The 16409-nt window shown below is 42.7% G+C and overlaps 1 protein-coding gene across 6 annotated transcripts in view; it reads left to right on the forward strand.

Moving 5' to 3' along the window:
* Positions 1-16409, forward strand: part of PTPN22 (protein tyrosine phosphatase non-receptor type 22) — a 36218-nt gene that overhangs the window by 13132 nt on the left and 6677 nt on the right. For 3 of the 6 annotated variants that reach the window (XR_013987713.1, XM_081010206.1, XM_081010207.1), the window contains exons 3-15: positions 233-309; positions 1515-1610; positions 3751-3789; positions 5538-5609; positions 5726-5788; positions 6681-6823; positions 7580-7646; positions 8031-8108; positions 8716-8808; positions 11930-12006; positions 12857-13563; positions 14795-14875; positions 15595-15725. Coding sequence is in view for 5 of the 6 variants with exons in the window: in XM_081010206.1 (XP_080866332.1) it covers positions 233-309; positions 1515-1610; positions 3751-3789; positions 5538-5609; positions 5726-5788; positions 6681-6823; positions 7580-7646; positions 8031-8108; positions 8716-8808; positions 11930-12006; positions 12857-13563; positions 14795-14875; positions 15595-15725 (1724 nt within the window). In the remaining variant the exon portion in view is untranslated. The remainder of the gene's footprint in view (positions 1-232; positions 310-1514; positions 1611-3750; positions 3790-5537; positions 5610-5725; positions 5789-6680; positions 6824-7579; positions 7647-8030; positions 8109-8715; positions 8809-11929; positions 12007-12856; positions 13564-14794; positions 14876-15594; positions 15726-16409) is intronic. The other 3 variants (XM_081010210.1, XM_081010209.1, XM_081010208.1) reach the window with 2 other exon arrangements.

Here is a 16409-nt window from a genome sequence, read left to right on the forward strand (position 1 = left end):
GCTAGTTACGTATTTCTTTCTCTCTTTCTGTTCAGGCCAGGAAATATTATGGGGAGCAGCACTAAAAAAAAAGTGCATCCTTGTGAAAGTGCTTGGAATGTGCCTGTGCAGTTGGGTGACAAAAGGGTTTAAGGGTGACCTCTCACAAAGCAACTGTCACAGTGAAACTTGACTTGGATTTGCTGTTCTAGGATCCGTTATATAAAGTTGTTTCATTTGCTCTTCCCTATAGATGACCACAGCAGAGTGAAGCTCTCCCTTATCACGTCTGACAAAGACTCTCATTACATCAATGCCAATTTTATCAAGGTAGTACCTCATCTGGTGGCCTGTCGCACATGATTCGCATGGACTGTAGGCTCTGCTGAGTGAAAAATACAGGCATATGCTAATAATCTAAAGCGGTCATTGAGCCCCTGGAGACATTTAAAAACTGGAAAAAACTGTTGTGGGTACTGCACACACACACATAATATATGCATGTACACAATGTAGTCAGTCAGTAATGGGAACGACAGACCACAACTGCATATAACCTCCAATAATTTGACCCCCATCCTGCAGTTAGGCTTGAAAAAAGCCTCTTATTGGCTACAATGGAAGGCTTCTTTCAAGCCTAATTTCAGTAGAATGGGTGGCTGTGGGACAACTAGAAAGGCCTATGAGATGCCTGGAACAGCACTCATGATTGCTGCTTTGGTGACCCACAATCCTTAGTCAGGTTTATATGAGAATGCAAATGGTTTAATGGAGAAAGTGCTCCTCACATTGAAGAGAACCCATGAGTGGCGAATTAATTAAAATATATTTGAAAAGTTATAGGGCCTTTGAAATATCTTACGTTTGGGCTTCTAATTTAACCCTAGGCTACGTGAGTTCCTTCCACTGCCTTTCTCACTGAGGAAGCACTCTAAGGAAGTTGTCTCCTCTCAACAGTTCTCTGTCCCATTTAATAGCAGGAAGTCACACAACCTCCTGTTTTTAGCAGTCCTTCTGAAGTTAATGACACAACCAATTTCAAGATATTGTTACGAGATTTTGGGTGCCCAGATCCCCCAAAATTCCTGGGTCTAAAAAAAAGTTAGAATTCTGTGTCTGTTTTGCAAGCTGGAGGGGGGCGGGGCAGGAAATGGGTGGCCTGTTTTACGCTGCAGTGAGGGTCAGTGAGGGCCAGTCACAATGTTTGGGGTTTCTTAGAATCTGGAGCTGCAGCAATAGAGGGGACAGGACCTTCCTGGCATGTGAATGCTCTGCATTTTCTCCATATAGGCTTGTGTTATATATATGTGTAACTAAATTATATATAATAAAGACACCACAGTCTCTGCTGTGCCTCATTGTTCCAAAAGGAAACACAGACCCTGATCAGTGTGCCAGGTACCCCTGGAATCTCACACCAGTCGGAGATTGGGGAGGCGTGTAACAATATAATAGGAAAATACAAAATACTCCAGAGTGGATTGCACCTAGATGCTTTTTAACAAAAACTTGTATTTTATTTATTTCCTTTTTAGGGTGTGTATGAGCCAAAGACTTACATAGCTACTCAGGGCCCCCTTCCCACAACTGTTGTTGACTTCTGGAGGATGATTTGGGAATATAAAGTCCTGGTAAGCTCCAGATCAGTGCTACTTACAAGTCACTCCTACAGTTTTACATTCAAACATTGCTTGCTTTTTCCAGGGGAGGGATGGGGTCCCATGAAATGAATTAAGCCAAGGGGATGGTTGCACTAAGTCTGGAGTTTACAGACCTTGGTTACAGCTTGTGTTTAGTCAGGAGAGAACTAAGCCACAAGCCCAGTTTCAGATGGTACACTGATCCGAACTATGGCTTAGCTCAGTGTGGTGCAGTAACAAATCAGCTTGGGAGAAGTGGTCTGGACACACATGCATGCATATTAAGTCATTGTTTTGTGTAGTGTGATGTGCAAACCAGGCCAGATTGTGGTTTGTTTGGAGTTAAGCAAGCCACAATTCCTGGTTCAAATATAATGCTAAGCCAGAGATCATGGTTTGTTTCCTGCCTTCACTAGTGATGAGGTTATGACTTATTGTGATACGCAAATATGTATTCATACCTATTGCTTTCTGCTAGACTTTGCTCCCCATGTTTCAACCTGCTTTTAGCCTGCTTTATCATGGGTTTTCTTTTCATCATTTTGCATTCATGCACATGTGCAGTTGTACAGTGATCATATTTACATTAACTCCCCCTGGTGATGCTTACATTCAACAGCCCGTCCCATACACTAACAGCAGATGCTGAGACTTGGCAACAGTGGAAGGAGCCTAAAGTCAACAGCTACAACAGCTGCTGGATAATTTCTGGACAACGTGGTAGAGTTTAAAAGTGCCTAAACATTGAATCCCTTGTTTTTCCAAAACCCACTAATCCTACATAAGCAACTAAATGTTGCAGCTCATACAAATTAGGGAAACAAAGCAAATATGTACAGCTTATTCCGTTCCCAGGATTTGAGACTTCTGGCTCAAGGATGGAGTTCTTAAAAAATATATATATAAGCCATCCTACTGCACACAGCCATTTTCTATAAGTGACAATTCTGCTCAAAGGCATCACCAGCCACTTGCTGCATATTTGCATGTCCCGTGCACACACTGGAGGGCAGGGGCAGCCATATGGCATCATGCGTCACTTGTACGCATCCCAATTTCCCTCCTGGTTAATGCACATGTTCCCTTATTGTGAAAAAATCTGATTAGTACTGTCAAGGGAGGTATAGCTGTGGGAAATCCAAGGGTGTGGTGGAACTGTTCTATTTTTGGAAGAGTTCCTCAACCCCGCCCCCATGTGTTACATGGCATTTCTTTGGAGCAGGGGTGCTCTACTGCCACACCTCCTCAGTGCTTGTTTGACTGTTAGTGCTTGTAGGCACACCTGAGCCATTTTATCTCCAGGAACTGCAATGCAGAAGTTGGTGCTTTTGCTTCAGCTAGTGACCCCGTGGGAAGAGAAAAGGGAGATGGAAATAGTGCTGGGCATGGAAATTTGTTTTATTTTTCTTCGTTGCAAAGTGGGACTTTACACCTGGTGTAAGCCTAGTTTAGAATTTTGTCGCTAGACTTTTTTTGGGTGAACAAATCCCAAAGCTATAAAGAAAAAAGAAAAACCTTCCCATTTCACACACACCACAATCATTTGAGAAGCTTGCAAAAAAACAAAGCAAAACAAAACAAAACCCAGATGATGTATCAAAGGCCCTTGGAGTGAAATGGGATGTCCCAGCAACTCCCCCCCCTCCCTCCCTCCCTCCTTCCTTCCTTCTTCTCTCTCTGTCTTGCAGAATCAAAGGCTGGCTTATTGCGCGTCTCTCATGCAAGTGCAGGAGATGTGCAACAAATGCAGGAGCAACTGTACACCAAACATTGCATGTTGCTGGACAATTACAAAAATCACACCCTGCTTGATTCTTGATGTGGCTGCTTGGTGAGGTGGAGCAAGTAGGGGGTGAAAAGTATGGAGAAAGAAAAAGGGCTATGCAGGAACAAAATAGGCACTATCAGACATGCACCATCCACTGGTTTGGATGGGAAGCAACAGTGAAAATATAAAACTAGCAAAGGGGTGAATGGAAACGTGCTATCTCATATTATGATAAAAATGGAATGAGAAGGAAAAGAAATTGGCAGAGGTCTACCTTGTGGAAGTGCCCAGTATTGAAAATTTTCCTATTTCATTTGTGTAGCTGAAGGGCGCTCAAGTGTCTTTTTATTTTTATCTCTCTAGGTTGTGGTCATGGCTTGCATGGAATTTGAAATGGGGAAGGTAAGCTCTGTGCCAGTGGATAGCACGCATGCACGTGCACACACACACACAGAGAGAGAGAGAGAGAGAGAGAGAGAGCTTAATATAATAAAAAAACTCTAAGAAGTTTGCATTAAAAAAATCATTCAACAAATTTCCTAAAAGCTAAATAAAGATAAAGTGAAAACCAAATTATATATCACAAGTAAAACTAAGCACTTTGCAAAAATAAAAAAGAAGGTCATCCAGCAGAGCAACCAAGGATGATTCGGATTCTGTCCCAAAACTGGACTTGACCTGAAAGGTCAATATAATCAAAATATTGCAGAGAATCTGTGTTTTCCTCAAGTGGTGTCTGTATAAGATAGTGCTAACTCTCCTGGCCACCATTCCATCCTCTTTTCTGAATTATCAGAATCTTTAAAAGTCTCTTTGAACTGTGTGTGTGCCACTGTGTCTTTTCTTGGTGGAATTACTTTTTGTACAAGCTAAATCAGACTGTTTAATGATCCCAGATCTGGAATTTGACACTTTCAGGCTCTTGCCTCAAAATCCACACACACACACACACACACACACACACTCCCTCCTTCCCACAACCCTGTATTAATTTTAAAATTCAGACAATGAAGGAGAAAAAGTAAAAGCACCAAGAGTACATGTCTGGATACAACTTTGGCACCAAACCTATGATGTGGGAATTCTGTGACTGAAGCTCCCAACATTTTTTATTTTCCTTTATGGCATGGTGTGAAAGTGGGGTGGTGGTGGTGGTGGTTAACCTTTTGTTCCATGCTTTGTTCCCTGGTACAAATTGTACCCTCAGCCTCAGAGCTGCTATTAGTCATGGAGAGAGAAATTTACAGTCACTTGTACTTGTCAGTGGTTGTTGAGACAATTATGACTTCAGTAAGTTTTATAGGGCCATAGTTGAGCAGTTTAAAGTTGTCCTTTATGGTTTATCAATGGATACACCAATTATCTCTGTGTGCAGATTGCTTCTCATAATGGGTTCACAGTTGAGCCAGGCTGTGTATATGCCAGATCTTCCTTGAGCTCCCATTAAAAAAATAGGTTTATGGCTCCCTGTTTCTGTTTCTTTATTAGCATCAGCCCCTTGTCCTTGGACTTTCCCCAGTATTTCTAGTCAGTAGTTCTCTTATTGCAAGCGTTTTGATTCCCCTCCTCCCATTCAGTATATCACCTGCTTCAACAAGAAACCACAGAAGTATACAGTGGTTGTTGAGCATCCTGCCCAAGGTGTGCCCTTCACTGGGGGAAGGGCCATAGCTCAGTGGTAAATCTGCCTTGCATGCAGGAGGTCCCAAATTCAATCCCCAGCATCTTCAGGTAAGACTGGAGTAGATTCATGTCTAAAACCATGGAGAGCTGCTGCCATTCAGTGTAGATGATACTGAACTAGATGGACCAATGACCAGACTCAGCATAAGGCAGCCCCCTATATTCCTATGTCTGTGGCCAGGCTTAGAAACCAAGTGAATTCTATAAACAATTAAGGCAGCCTCCACTACTGTATAGTGAATGTCTTAAGGCAGCCTCCACTACTGTATAGTGAATGTCTTTTTTTGAAGAAGTGTTGCGTTTGAGAGTTGCCAAGTTGGCCAGACAGCTGAACGCATCACTTGTGTGGCTGAAACTTTCCCTGACTGGAAACCACTTTTTGTGCTGGGGGCAGGGAAAGGAAGATGTGAGAGTTGACAAGGCAAGGGACAGATAAACACAGTCTCCTTCTACTTCTTTTCCAACAGAAGAAATGTGAGCGATATTGGGTTGATGCAGATGAGTCTCCAATCAATATGGGCCCTTTCTGCATATCCTGTGTGAGTATAACCATGCTTATCCCCCGGCCTGTTTTAATTCATAGTTTGCATTCTGATTAATGCAAATTGTTGCTGTTTACCAGCAGAAAATGTCATCCTGGTTTGTTTTCCTATAGGAGGCTGAAGAAAGGAGAAATGAGCATGTGATTCGCACTCTGAAAGTGAAGCTGAATGACAGTGTAAGTCTGGGAACATATGGTAGGAATGCTTGGGGAAGTAGTCTGTGCTGGTGCCACCGATCAACCCATTTATGTGAATCCTTTTGTGGTTCCAATACACCACTTATGGTGGTGGTAATAGAGTCTGATGCTTCATAACTGCAGGAGCTTGCATCCAGCATAAACTTGAGGAAGTAATCTTTGCCTAAGAAGAGTTTTGAGTCAGGTATAAATGCTTAAGCTCCATTAAGTTCAATGGGACTCATCTGTTGCACTGATGCATTCATAGCATGTAGAACTGTTGTCAGGGAAAGGAAGACAGCTAGAGAAAATAGAGGGGAGAGAAACAATTATAGAGAGCCCAGAGAGCTCATTAGCAGTCAGTCATCCGACTCAGAGGGGGAAATAGGGAGGGGGCAACCAGTCCCCGGAACTAGCTACTCGGAGAACAAAGGAAATAAGAGGCGTGCCCTCCACCGATGGGCATGCTGGGGAAAAAGACGTCACAAAGATTCAGTGGAGACATCTGATTGAGTTAAGCACGGGCGCGTTTGTTTGAACTCTTGTAATTGCTTCGAACTTTTAGTAATAAATCAACAAGACAGAAATGGCTGGAAGCCTGGAGCGTTATCTTTACTAGCTTGGCAGCGAACACTCCTTACAACTGTGAATAGGGATATTGGCATGGAAATCTGAACAGCCACAATCTGAATATGCTCAATGGAAAGGTGTAGGTATGGTTTGAGTCTTTGCAGATATGTAGGGTGTTCAGTTCAGCCTAACTTTGCATCCTCAAATGGCTACAGTGGCATGTGTACCCACAACAGTCAAATTACCCACCCACTACTTCCACCACCTTCAAATGAGGATGAGATCAATCAGAGTCACTTCTTCTCCTTTGGTGCCTTTACAGGATAGCCGAACTGTCTACCACTTCCATTATAAAAACTGGCCAGACCATGATGTACCATCCTCAATCGACCCTATTCTTCAACTCATAGAGGAGATGCGCTGCTATCAAGCACACAGTGATGTACCTATCTGTGTACACTGCAGGTGAGGCTATTTGGCAGTAGAGATTTATTCTTTTCTTATGCCAAGGCAGAATGCTCAATCTCTGTATTAATGCTCAAAGGGAAATACACACTCAACTATAATCTTGGAGGCTTACAATTATTTTAGTTTTGCATCTTCTCCTTTGTCTCCCCTCTCTGTGGATTCTATATTCTGATTATTTTCATGTAATGTTTTCTCCACCAAGTCAATATGTTTTCTTAGTTTTGCTGTCCAAAAATACCTAATCCTGTAGTGAGGTTAAAAGATGCATACCACTTAGTTCAGAGCAAGAAATTAAGTGAGTTCAGCAAATAGATCAGAAATATAAATTGAGGGTTGATATCAACCTCAATTTGAATGGATGACATTATCTGCCCCCAATACAGCTCCTGGGAAAGCACATAAAAATCCGTTCAGGAGCTATTTTAGGACCGGTTCAGGGGAAGAACAAAATTTTCTTAGGTTTTTCCACAAATTGACACTTGTTCCGATTCAGCAATAAAAAGCGGGTTTTCCCAGGGCAAGTGGCAGGACAAAAAACCCAAAACTTTCTCAGGCCTGTGATAATAGATTTATACAAAGTACTAGTAATCACAGGACAAATAAATGGGTGGATGGGCCCTAAGAGATTTTCAGGGAAGGTTGAATGTTCTTTTATTAAAATACTGGAGGAAAAAAGAGAGCTGTATGCTGGATGAAAATGAGAGCTGTTCTTGCCCTTCTTCCAACAATCCCTTGTGTCTTTTTTTCTATTAGTGCGGGCTGTGGAAGAACAGGAGTCATCTGTGCCATTGACTATACGTGGACTTTGCTAAAAGACGGGGTGAGTTTTTGTTTCCCTGTTAAACATCTTTGTACTGTTCATGTGCTGCTATATCAGGCAAGGAACTTCCCACCGATGGTAGTATAACTGTCACGAGATGGGAAATTTTGCTGTCTGTTATGCTGTTACTGGAAATGGAAACTTTTTCACCAGCTGATGTGTATAACTGCCCAGAGTATAGTGTAAATATCCAGAGGATATTGTTGACTGGGTAATGTATGGATGCCATCAATCAATCAGTAGGAATTACTGAAACTCTTCGGTAAGACTCTGAAATACGAATTCAGTTATAAGGTGTGTTGCGACACAGAGTGGATGGTTGGATCTGGGCATTCCATATCACCAACAGTTCTTTGTCTTTCCTCTCCCCTTCATCATCTTAAGATTCTGCCAATGAACTTCAGCCTTTTTAATACGATCCAGGAAATGCGAACACAGAGGCCTTTATTAGTGCAAACACTGGTACGTTCAAAAAATATTTTTTCTATCGTGCAAAGTATATATGAAATTGTAGAAAGTATGTTTGCCTTATAGAGAGACGCTGCTGTGCTCTAACAAGGAAATCCTTGTGTGTGTGGCAATAATGTACAAGAGCCCTCTTTGCATGAAAGCCTCCTGCAGAGACATCAAAGGAAAAGGTGCAGTTATTATCAGAAGAAGGGAGATCAAAGTTCAAAATGCTAAGGCATTTTGTGGATAATGTGCCAAATAAACTGGCTGGCAAAAGGGCACGCACCATCTTTTAAATGCTTATTGCCACCAGGAAACGATCTGTTCTCAAAATGATGTTCAATCATTCCATGAAATCTTTAACCCATTAAAAAGGTACTGTCCCAGAAAATGGAGCAGTGCCAGAACTTCAGTTTCCTCTTATATGTCACCAAAGCTCAGCATGAAGCATAGTCACACCCACTTATTAAATGAATCTCCCCAACTTTGGGGATAACCACTGCTCCTTAGCTTGTATGCTAGAAAATATCAGTATAGCTTTCAAAGTCTATGATGAAGTAGAGAAATGAATGAACAAAAGTTGCATATCTCCATGTTATTTATTGGTATCATTTTACAGGAGCAGTATAAGTTGGTCTATGATGCTGTGATTGAGCTCTTTAAAAGGCAAATTGAGGCACTCGCTCATCATTCCGATAACTTTGCTATGGAGGTAAGTGTATAGTGTCTGGTTACAAATACAGAGCATTTCCCCCAAAATACAGCATTCCTACCAATGCTAGCACCAAACAGGAACTGGAACAGGAAGTACTTCAAACGTTGCATTTATCCTTTGTAGAGAAATTCAGATCTCAGGCCAACAATATTGCATTCACCCAACCCCCGTTTCTTGCATGCAAACTCTCCCCTGTTGCTGGTTTTTGTGTGATGTGTGATCAGTTATCCACCCAATTTTCCACCTGTCCCTTTGGTTTCTGAAAGCTAAGTCAGAAGGAGTGAGCAGGGGTTAAACAGAAAGTCACCCTGAGCTCATTTCTCTAAGGATTAGTTCATTGATGATGATGTCAGTATCCTGCAATGTTGTGATTCCACAGCATGGAATTTCCAAAATGCACGTTCCACCCTCTCTTATTCACAGAACTGCAACCTACTCATTTGCAATTGCACATTAAATGAGTGTTCACATTATTGCCTTAGAGTGTTGTGAAGTTGCTTTTCCCCTGGTGCATTTCACAGCTCTATCTTCCCTAGCCATTCACTTTGGCAAGGCTTCAATACACTCCTGTTTGTGTTCACATCATGGAGCATTTATGGGGTGGGGAGCAAGTCTTTGTCCTATGCAAAGGTGTCCATACCTTGCCCAGAGGTGAATGAGGAATGGCTTGTGAAACTGGTTGAGAAACAACACGCCCAGCAGCAGTATTCTATAACAAAGTACAGGATACATAGGCTTTTTGAATAACATCATGTGAACAGGGATTAAAAATGCAGCACTAGAAACACAGTGAGTGCACAGTAAAGAGAAGTGTGAACACAACCTTTACTACTAAGTGATAACGGAAAACCTAAGATAAATTCAAATGCCATTACTCCGATTCTTTAAGTCCCAACTGAATCTTACCCACACCAATCCCCCCCCCCCCGTGTGCTTGTTGTTGTGTTTGCGGAGACCTTCTGCTCAAGCTGATAGAGTCATTTTCTTTCTCATCTGCTGTGGGCAGTTATGTGGTCTAGCAGAAGCGTAAGGCCAGGGTGACAGAGGCAGCATTTCAACCAGGATGTGGTTTCACAGATACTGGCTGTTTTTCACAGCTTTTAGGACCTTCAAAAAGGACCTTTGAAAAAGCAGTTTACCAAAAATGGATTTGGGGCTGAGACTGACTTACAATATCAAGACAAGAGCAAACCCACCTCTGCGGAGCCTGTCTGAATGATTAACCCGAGGGCCTAGATAGAGAGCTTCCTTGAGAGAAATTTGGGGCATATATCTTTAAAGAAGCTAGGTGCATGCATATTTAGGTTGCAGTACTAGAAGAAAGTGATGATATGGCCCTGTGATTCCCACCCCCCGGGGTAGGCTGGAGACAAGTGTGGGCTGGGAATTATGGCCCAATACAGTTGAACCCTTATTTGAAACAGCTTGAATCAGAGGGCATGTCCGGACAAGGTTGTTCTACACTTGTTCTGTGTGCGCAACTGGTACATGAGGATCCACACACTCCTATTTCTTTCAGTCGCCATATTAATTGTTATTCCGTTCCTTGCAATCCACACCAGTCAGCAGAGGTTGACAGACAATATCCCAGGTGCGGGTTTTTATCCCTCCCCTCAAGCACACTGCCTTCCTCCCCCAGTTCACTTAGGCAGTGTACACATCACCATTTCCTCCGACTCCAGTGGGCTCCCACCACTGATGTATGAAGCAGAGTGCACATGGCATTAGCCACAATCCATATGTATCCTGTAGATTCTTGAGGATTGTTCCTGTTGATGTACTTCCCCTCAAATCAGCTTCCATCTGATTTGAAAATGCAAGCTGTCGTTAAGCTGAGGTACGCACAGTTCAGATAGTTATTGTGCATGCGCAGATGGGAGCACATGTGCAGGTGACAGCTTCATTCAGTTCAGGGATGGTGGTGTAGGCACAGAGAAACAAATCAGGTAATGTGCATTGAATGAAGACACCCCTGCTCCCTCTCTGGTGTACTCATCAAGTGCAAACATAGAGAGGGGACATGCCCATAATGGGTACATAGGCTTAAACTTCATTTTACTTACACTTAAAAAAAAAAAAATAATAATAATAATAATAATAATAATAATAAACTGTACAATTCTGATTCTCATCAAAGTGCCAGCAGAGAACACTTCAGGGCCCTTCAAAACTGGAGTCAGTCATGATGGAAGGCAGAAACAATTTGCTTTCAGGGGTGTTATGTTTGCACCAGTCCTAAGCAAAGTCTGATCTTTATGTTACCAGTTTTTATATGGAAGACGCTGGAGATGCTTCTGTCTCACAGTAGCTCCAACAGCTGTTCACCATGTGGAGTGCTGCAATAGCATGCAGTGTGGAAGCATTTCCAATAACTCATGAGGTAGCTAAAATGTAAGACTTGGTGCTGAGTACTACGCAGAAGCCAAATACACTGAAGTAAGATGGGTGATGAAAGAGGGACATACCACATTAATTATAAGCAATAAAAGTGAATCAACATTTCCTGGAGAGCTTAGAGAGAGGTACCCTACTTGGCAGATTCCGTAGTAGTCTAATATTTATCAAGCCACTGAACTCCAAAAATGTATTTAGAGAGCAGGGATGTCCTAGATAAAGGAGTAACTAGATAAAGGAGTTCAGTGATTATCTGTTGCGATGGCAAATATCAATTCCAGATTCAACAGTGTAGCCCACTCTTTCCACTATGAAAGGTGTGGACACATGACTATAGCCAAGGGAGGGGCAGCTGCCCCACACCAATCAAGTAAAACAATAGAAATACTTAATTAACTGACCAATCAAAATGGTTCTGCCCCCCCCAAACAAAAGTCCTGCCCCACAACAAAGTCCTGCCCCCCCCAAAAAAAATCTTGGCTATGCCCATGTGTGGACCTCATGGAATACAGATCTTTTAGTCCAGACCGGGGCATGACTTAGCCCAAACATGCATTTGGCAACCAATTTCTTAAATATTTTGTCCTTTATTTATATGGTGGTAGTGCTGCTGTTGTTACCCACCTTACATTGGGCTGCAAGCCAGTACCACGTCTACCTATTGAAAACCAATGTTCTGGTTCTGTGAATCTACATACCTATATTTTTTTTGTAACTTTTGTAGGCTGAAGCAAGCCATCCAACAGCCATGGCACTCCAGGCTCCACATCTGGAAACTTCTTCTTTGATACAATTGAACAGGTAAGAAAAGATGTAATTCTTAAGTATAGCACACAATTCAGGGAAAGATTAAGCACTTTAAAAAGGCTGTAATCCAATGCACACTTATCTGGGAGGAAGCCCCATCGATCTCAAAGGACATGCACAGGATTGCACTGTGGAGCCCACTAATCTCCGTGGGACAGTTAAATATGTATTCTCTCTTTCACTGAAATAAATGAGCCTTAGCTCAACTTGGTTGGTTTATACCCATAGTCTCAACCTAGCTATGGACCAGGATTGGGGATGCTGTGTTTTACCCATAAGTCCCAGCCACCATGGCCAGTGGTTAGAGATGGTGGGAGTTGTAGTTCAACAACATCTGGAGGGCCACAGGTTTCCCACCCTTGCTACAAAGAAAACAAGGTTACTAAAGTAAAACAATTCCTACCTGCCTCTCCTCTCTACTGACTTTGCATCAAGGAAATGTATGGAGGTCATCTTGTCTATCAGCAGCTACTGTCTATGGTAGTTACGGTAGTTGGAACCTTTAAACACAGAGGAACTCTGAATGCTACCAATTGCTGTGTGAGAACAGTGAGGGAGGGCTATTGCCTTTATGCGCTGCTGGTAGACTTTCCAGAAGCATCTGGCTGAATACCAAGGTAAATAAAATCTTGGCAGTCCCCAGGGTGTCAAAAAGAGTATACCTTCATTTTTAAGAAGCTAGTCTGGGTTCCTTTGGTTGATGTGCTTTTTTCATAGGTGGAAGTAAAGTTTCTGAGTTTTCACTTATCCCTAGCCATTTTGCAATGTAGTGGAGCTTTGTCTGGATTGAGAAGGGCCTTTCCGAATAGTTATACCTTTGACAATCATGTTCCCTTCGTTTCAGTTCAGTGCAAGAGGAACAGGAGAAATCTCTGAGCCTGGGTCATGATATAGGCACTCGTGACAGATATAGAGATGGTGCTTCTCTGGTCAGACAAGCTATTTCAATTGGATCCTTGAGCTTCAGCGCCACCAGAAACATGGATGCCGCAGCAGGCTTGAACTCTTGGTTGCCAAGACAGCCACTTCATAAGCATCACAGTTTGGACTTCAACCATCTCTTTTGGGCAGAGCTACCTGTCACTTTAAAATCAGGAAGTGAGGCTGGGATCAGCTTAGATTCAAAGGTGCCTCTAACACGGACCAAATCGACCCCTTTTGAGTTAGCATCACAGAGAGCGTCCCAAACGTTGACAAGAAAGGACCCTGGCTCCTGTGACGGCCTCCAGTCTAGAGGATTTACAGCTGACTCTAGCCTTTCAAATATACTACCAAGCAACACCAAGCGTTGTCTATTTGCGAAGTTACGCCATCAGTCCTGTACTTGGTCATCAGAAGATCCTTACTTTTCTTCCCTGTCATCGGACGAACCATGCTCCCCAGCGCTACCTGACCTTGCTGCGAATCCATCTGAAACAATTCCCCTGCTTGCTTCTGCTGCAGATGCCACAGCTCAGCCCTTGGAAAGTCCAGCAAGTCCCAGCTACCCACCATGCAGCTCTGTGGCTCAGAATAGCCAACCAGTGGCTGCAGTGGAATCTGCCTGCCAGAGTAAGTCCTTGAGAGGTTGTGGGTTCCTCCTGCAGGGGGATTTGCATTACAAAGGAAAGTTGTACAAGGAGGCTGTTTTGTTGCCCTAACAGATCAAGGGGTGATAACATTTTAAGTTTGCACATGGCCAGAATTGGGCTTTGCTAGTGCATGGATGAGGAATCAAGATGGACAACTAACAGCTTTTTCATATGTGGAGATTAAATGGCCTTTGAGCGTCTATGTTTTATTCTTTATGTGAACATCTAACAAATATTAACAGAAGAGATGTATATGGGTTATCATAATGTTTTAATATCTAGAATTCAAACTCCTTGCTTGGCCCACTGCTGGGAAGGGAAGGAGGAGGAATGCTGCACAACAACCCAACACTTTTGGGTGATGGGATACCACAGTTGTAAAAATCTAAAATCTGAAAAAGTATGAATAGTACTGTGCTACTCTGTATTCTGATAAATGAGGAATGAGAAGGAAAATAAATTAGCAGAAGGTTTCCACGTGGACTTTGGATACACAGGATTTATGGTTGATGGGGGAAGGAAGTGTAGTTGCCAGTGCTACCACTTCCAGTGCCATCTGGTGGTCACTTTGTTTATTTTTTGAAAGTAAATGCTTTCGTGCTTCTGCACTTCAAGATTTTGCAACAGCGATTGCAACCTGGTGGTGTTTCCCTATTATACATTCGGAAGTTTGTTCATGTTTCCAGTGTTCCTGATATGCTTCATTTAAATCAACAGAGAAGCTTGTTGCAAGACACTTTCTGTTCACACTTATGGCCTGAATAGTGCTATAGACTTGGGTTTTAAGATGCGCATGGTTTTCCTACATAATGGCAAAGATTTTTGTCCAAAAAATGATAGTGCACAACTGAAGCAGGGAAGGTTCTATAGCGCACATGTTGCAAGCAGAAGTTCCCATGTCCAATCATGGATTTTTCTAGCTAAAAGGATTTCAGCTAGCAGTGTTTGCCTAATATATATATCTTGGAGAGGTATTGCTGATCACAATAAACTGTTTGGATCTGAATGGGCCAACAGTCTGACTCAGAATAAGGCTGTGTCCTTTATTTCATGTCTAGTTTTCATAAACTAACATTGCGTAACGAGTAGCTATGCAATGCAACCAAGGTCAAGGAAGACCATGAGAGGTCTTGGTTATTATCTTGCATGTCTGCAATAGATATTTGTGTATACAACCCAAGTCCACTAACTTCAGCATTTTGGCTTAACAGGTTCTTCCCAGGTGGATGAAGACATTCCTCCCCCATTGCCTAAAAGAACCCCTGAGTCCTTTATTGTACCTGGAGAAGATGGTGAGTTCAAGTATCATCTAAGTGAATACAGTTTTGTTGATGGCAGAACACCATATGCAAGATGAAGTCATCATCTCTTTCAAGGGTGGAGAACCATTTTGGCCCAGATGGCCAGATAGTTTTCTGTCATCCTCACCCCACAAGCCAACTTCGCCATCCAATGATTGACACTGAGCACAGGGCTGGCAAAACACCTTTCCATAGATTTGAACTCACTGCCCATCACCTGATGGATGGTGAATTCAAGCTGCTTTCTACAGGGAGTGGCTGCATAATTGAATTCCCCATGAGGAAACTAGTCACACAGTTGTTCAAGCTTGCTTCCTGCAGGGAAGTGGCATGAAGCAGTCTGCATGGAAACTGCTGGTGAAATGGTGGGGGAAAGCTCCATTTTGGCAGCACTTTCAATGTAAACCGCTTCATGCTATTGGAGCCAAGGATGCTCCCATTGCCCATCAGCTGCCCATTGCCTGCCATGCCTCGCTCCAGCACAGAAATGATCAGGAGCTCACTTTAAGCTCCCTTTGTAGCCATTTGGTACCTGACACGTATGACATTAGGTGTGGAACAGGTTGCTGTGGTTTGTGAGTTGTGACCCCTGTAAGGCCAAATCTGAGCTGAAGGTTCCCCATCCCTGATCTACAACTTAGACTAAGATAGTGATGATCTGCAGAAAGTTTTAAAAGATCCATTATGTTTTCTAATTTTATCCATTGCAGATGACTCTGTGTTGCCAGATTCAAACCACCAATCACTGTCCAAAAATGAGAAAATTGGAATCTCTAAGGAATGGAGCGGTGTGTCTCAGCTGAAATTTTCTGATGACTCTGTGAGACTGAGGCCAAGTAAGGTAACACATTAGAGATTTTATACATCTCCACCAGTAATATTGCTATATAGTTCTCCTGACTTCTGCAGAAACAAAGCCTGCTACTTTATATAACTAAATTGCAGCAGATATTCAGTTCATAGTCCAACAGCTGAGGCTAGGACAATACTTCTGAAAAAACAAGTTGTATTAAGTCTGAGTAAGTCAACTGGCAGTAGAGATGTCCAGCAAATTCCAGTGAAGATGGGAACATCTGCTAACAAACACTCTTCTTCCTAAAATCCATTGGGAGCTGATGTGACTAACTAGGAAGATGCCACAAAACAGGGGAAATGAATAAAGGGCTTTGGCTTTTAGTATGAGCAAGTGGGACCTGAGACAAAATGTTGCAAGGTTCTGTTCAGGGTTCCAGGCAGCTATGCCTTCTGCAGGATACTCCATTCTGTCCATTCTTTTCCTCCAGTTTTCCACCCCACCCTTGTTAGTCAGTGTTCCATGTCCACAGAGCATTCTCAGTTCTCACTGGGCTGTTACTGCAATTTCCTGAGCTGGTAAGGGCCCGGTAACAAATTTACAACCTGTGCTGATCTCTGAGTAGATGTGTTATATGCTGACAGAGTAGCATCCGTCTTATGCAGCTACTACTGTGTTGCTGAAACACTGTTCTGCGGGTAGGGCTTTTGTAATTGTTATCATTCGCAGCAC

Source organism: Podarcis pityusensis, assembly GCF_964106645.2.
Source record: "Podarcis pityusensis genome assembly, chromosome: 6".
NCBI classification, from domain to species: Eukaryota; Metazoa; Chordata; class Lepidosauria; order Squamata; family Lacertidae; genus Podarcis; species Podarcis pityusensis.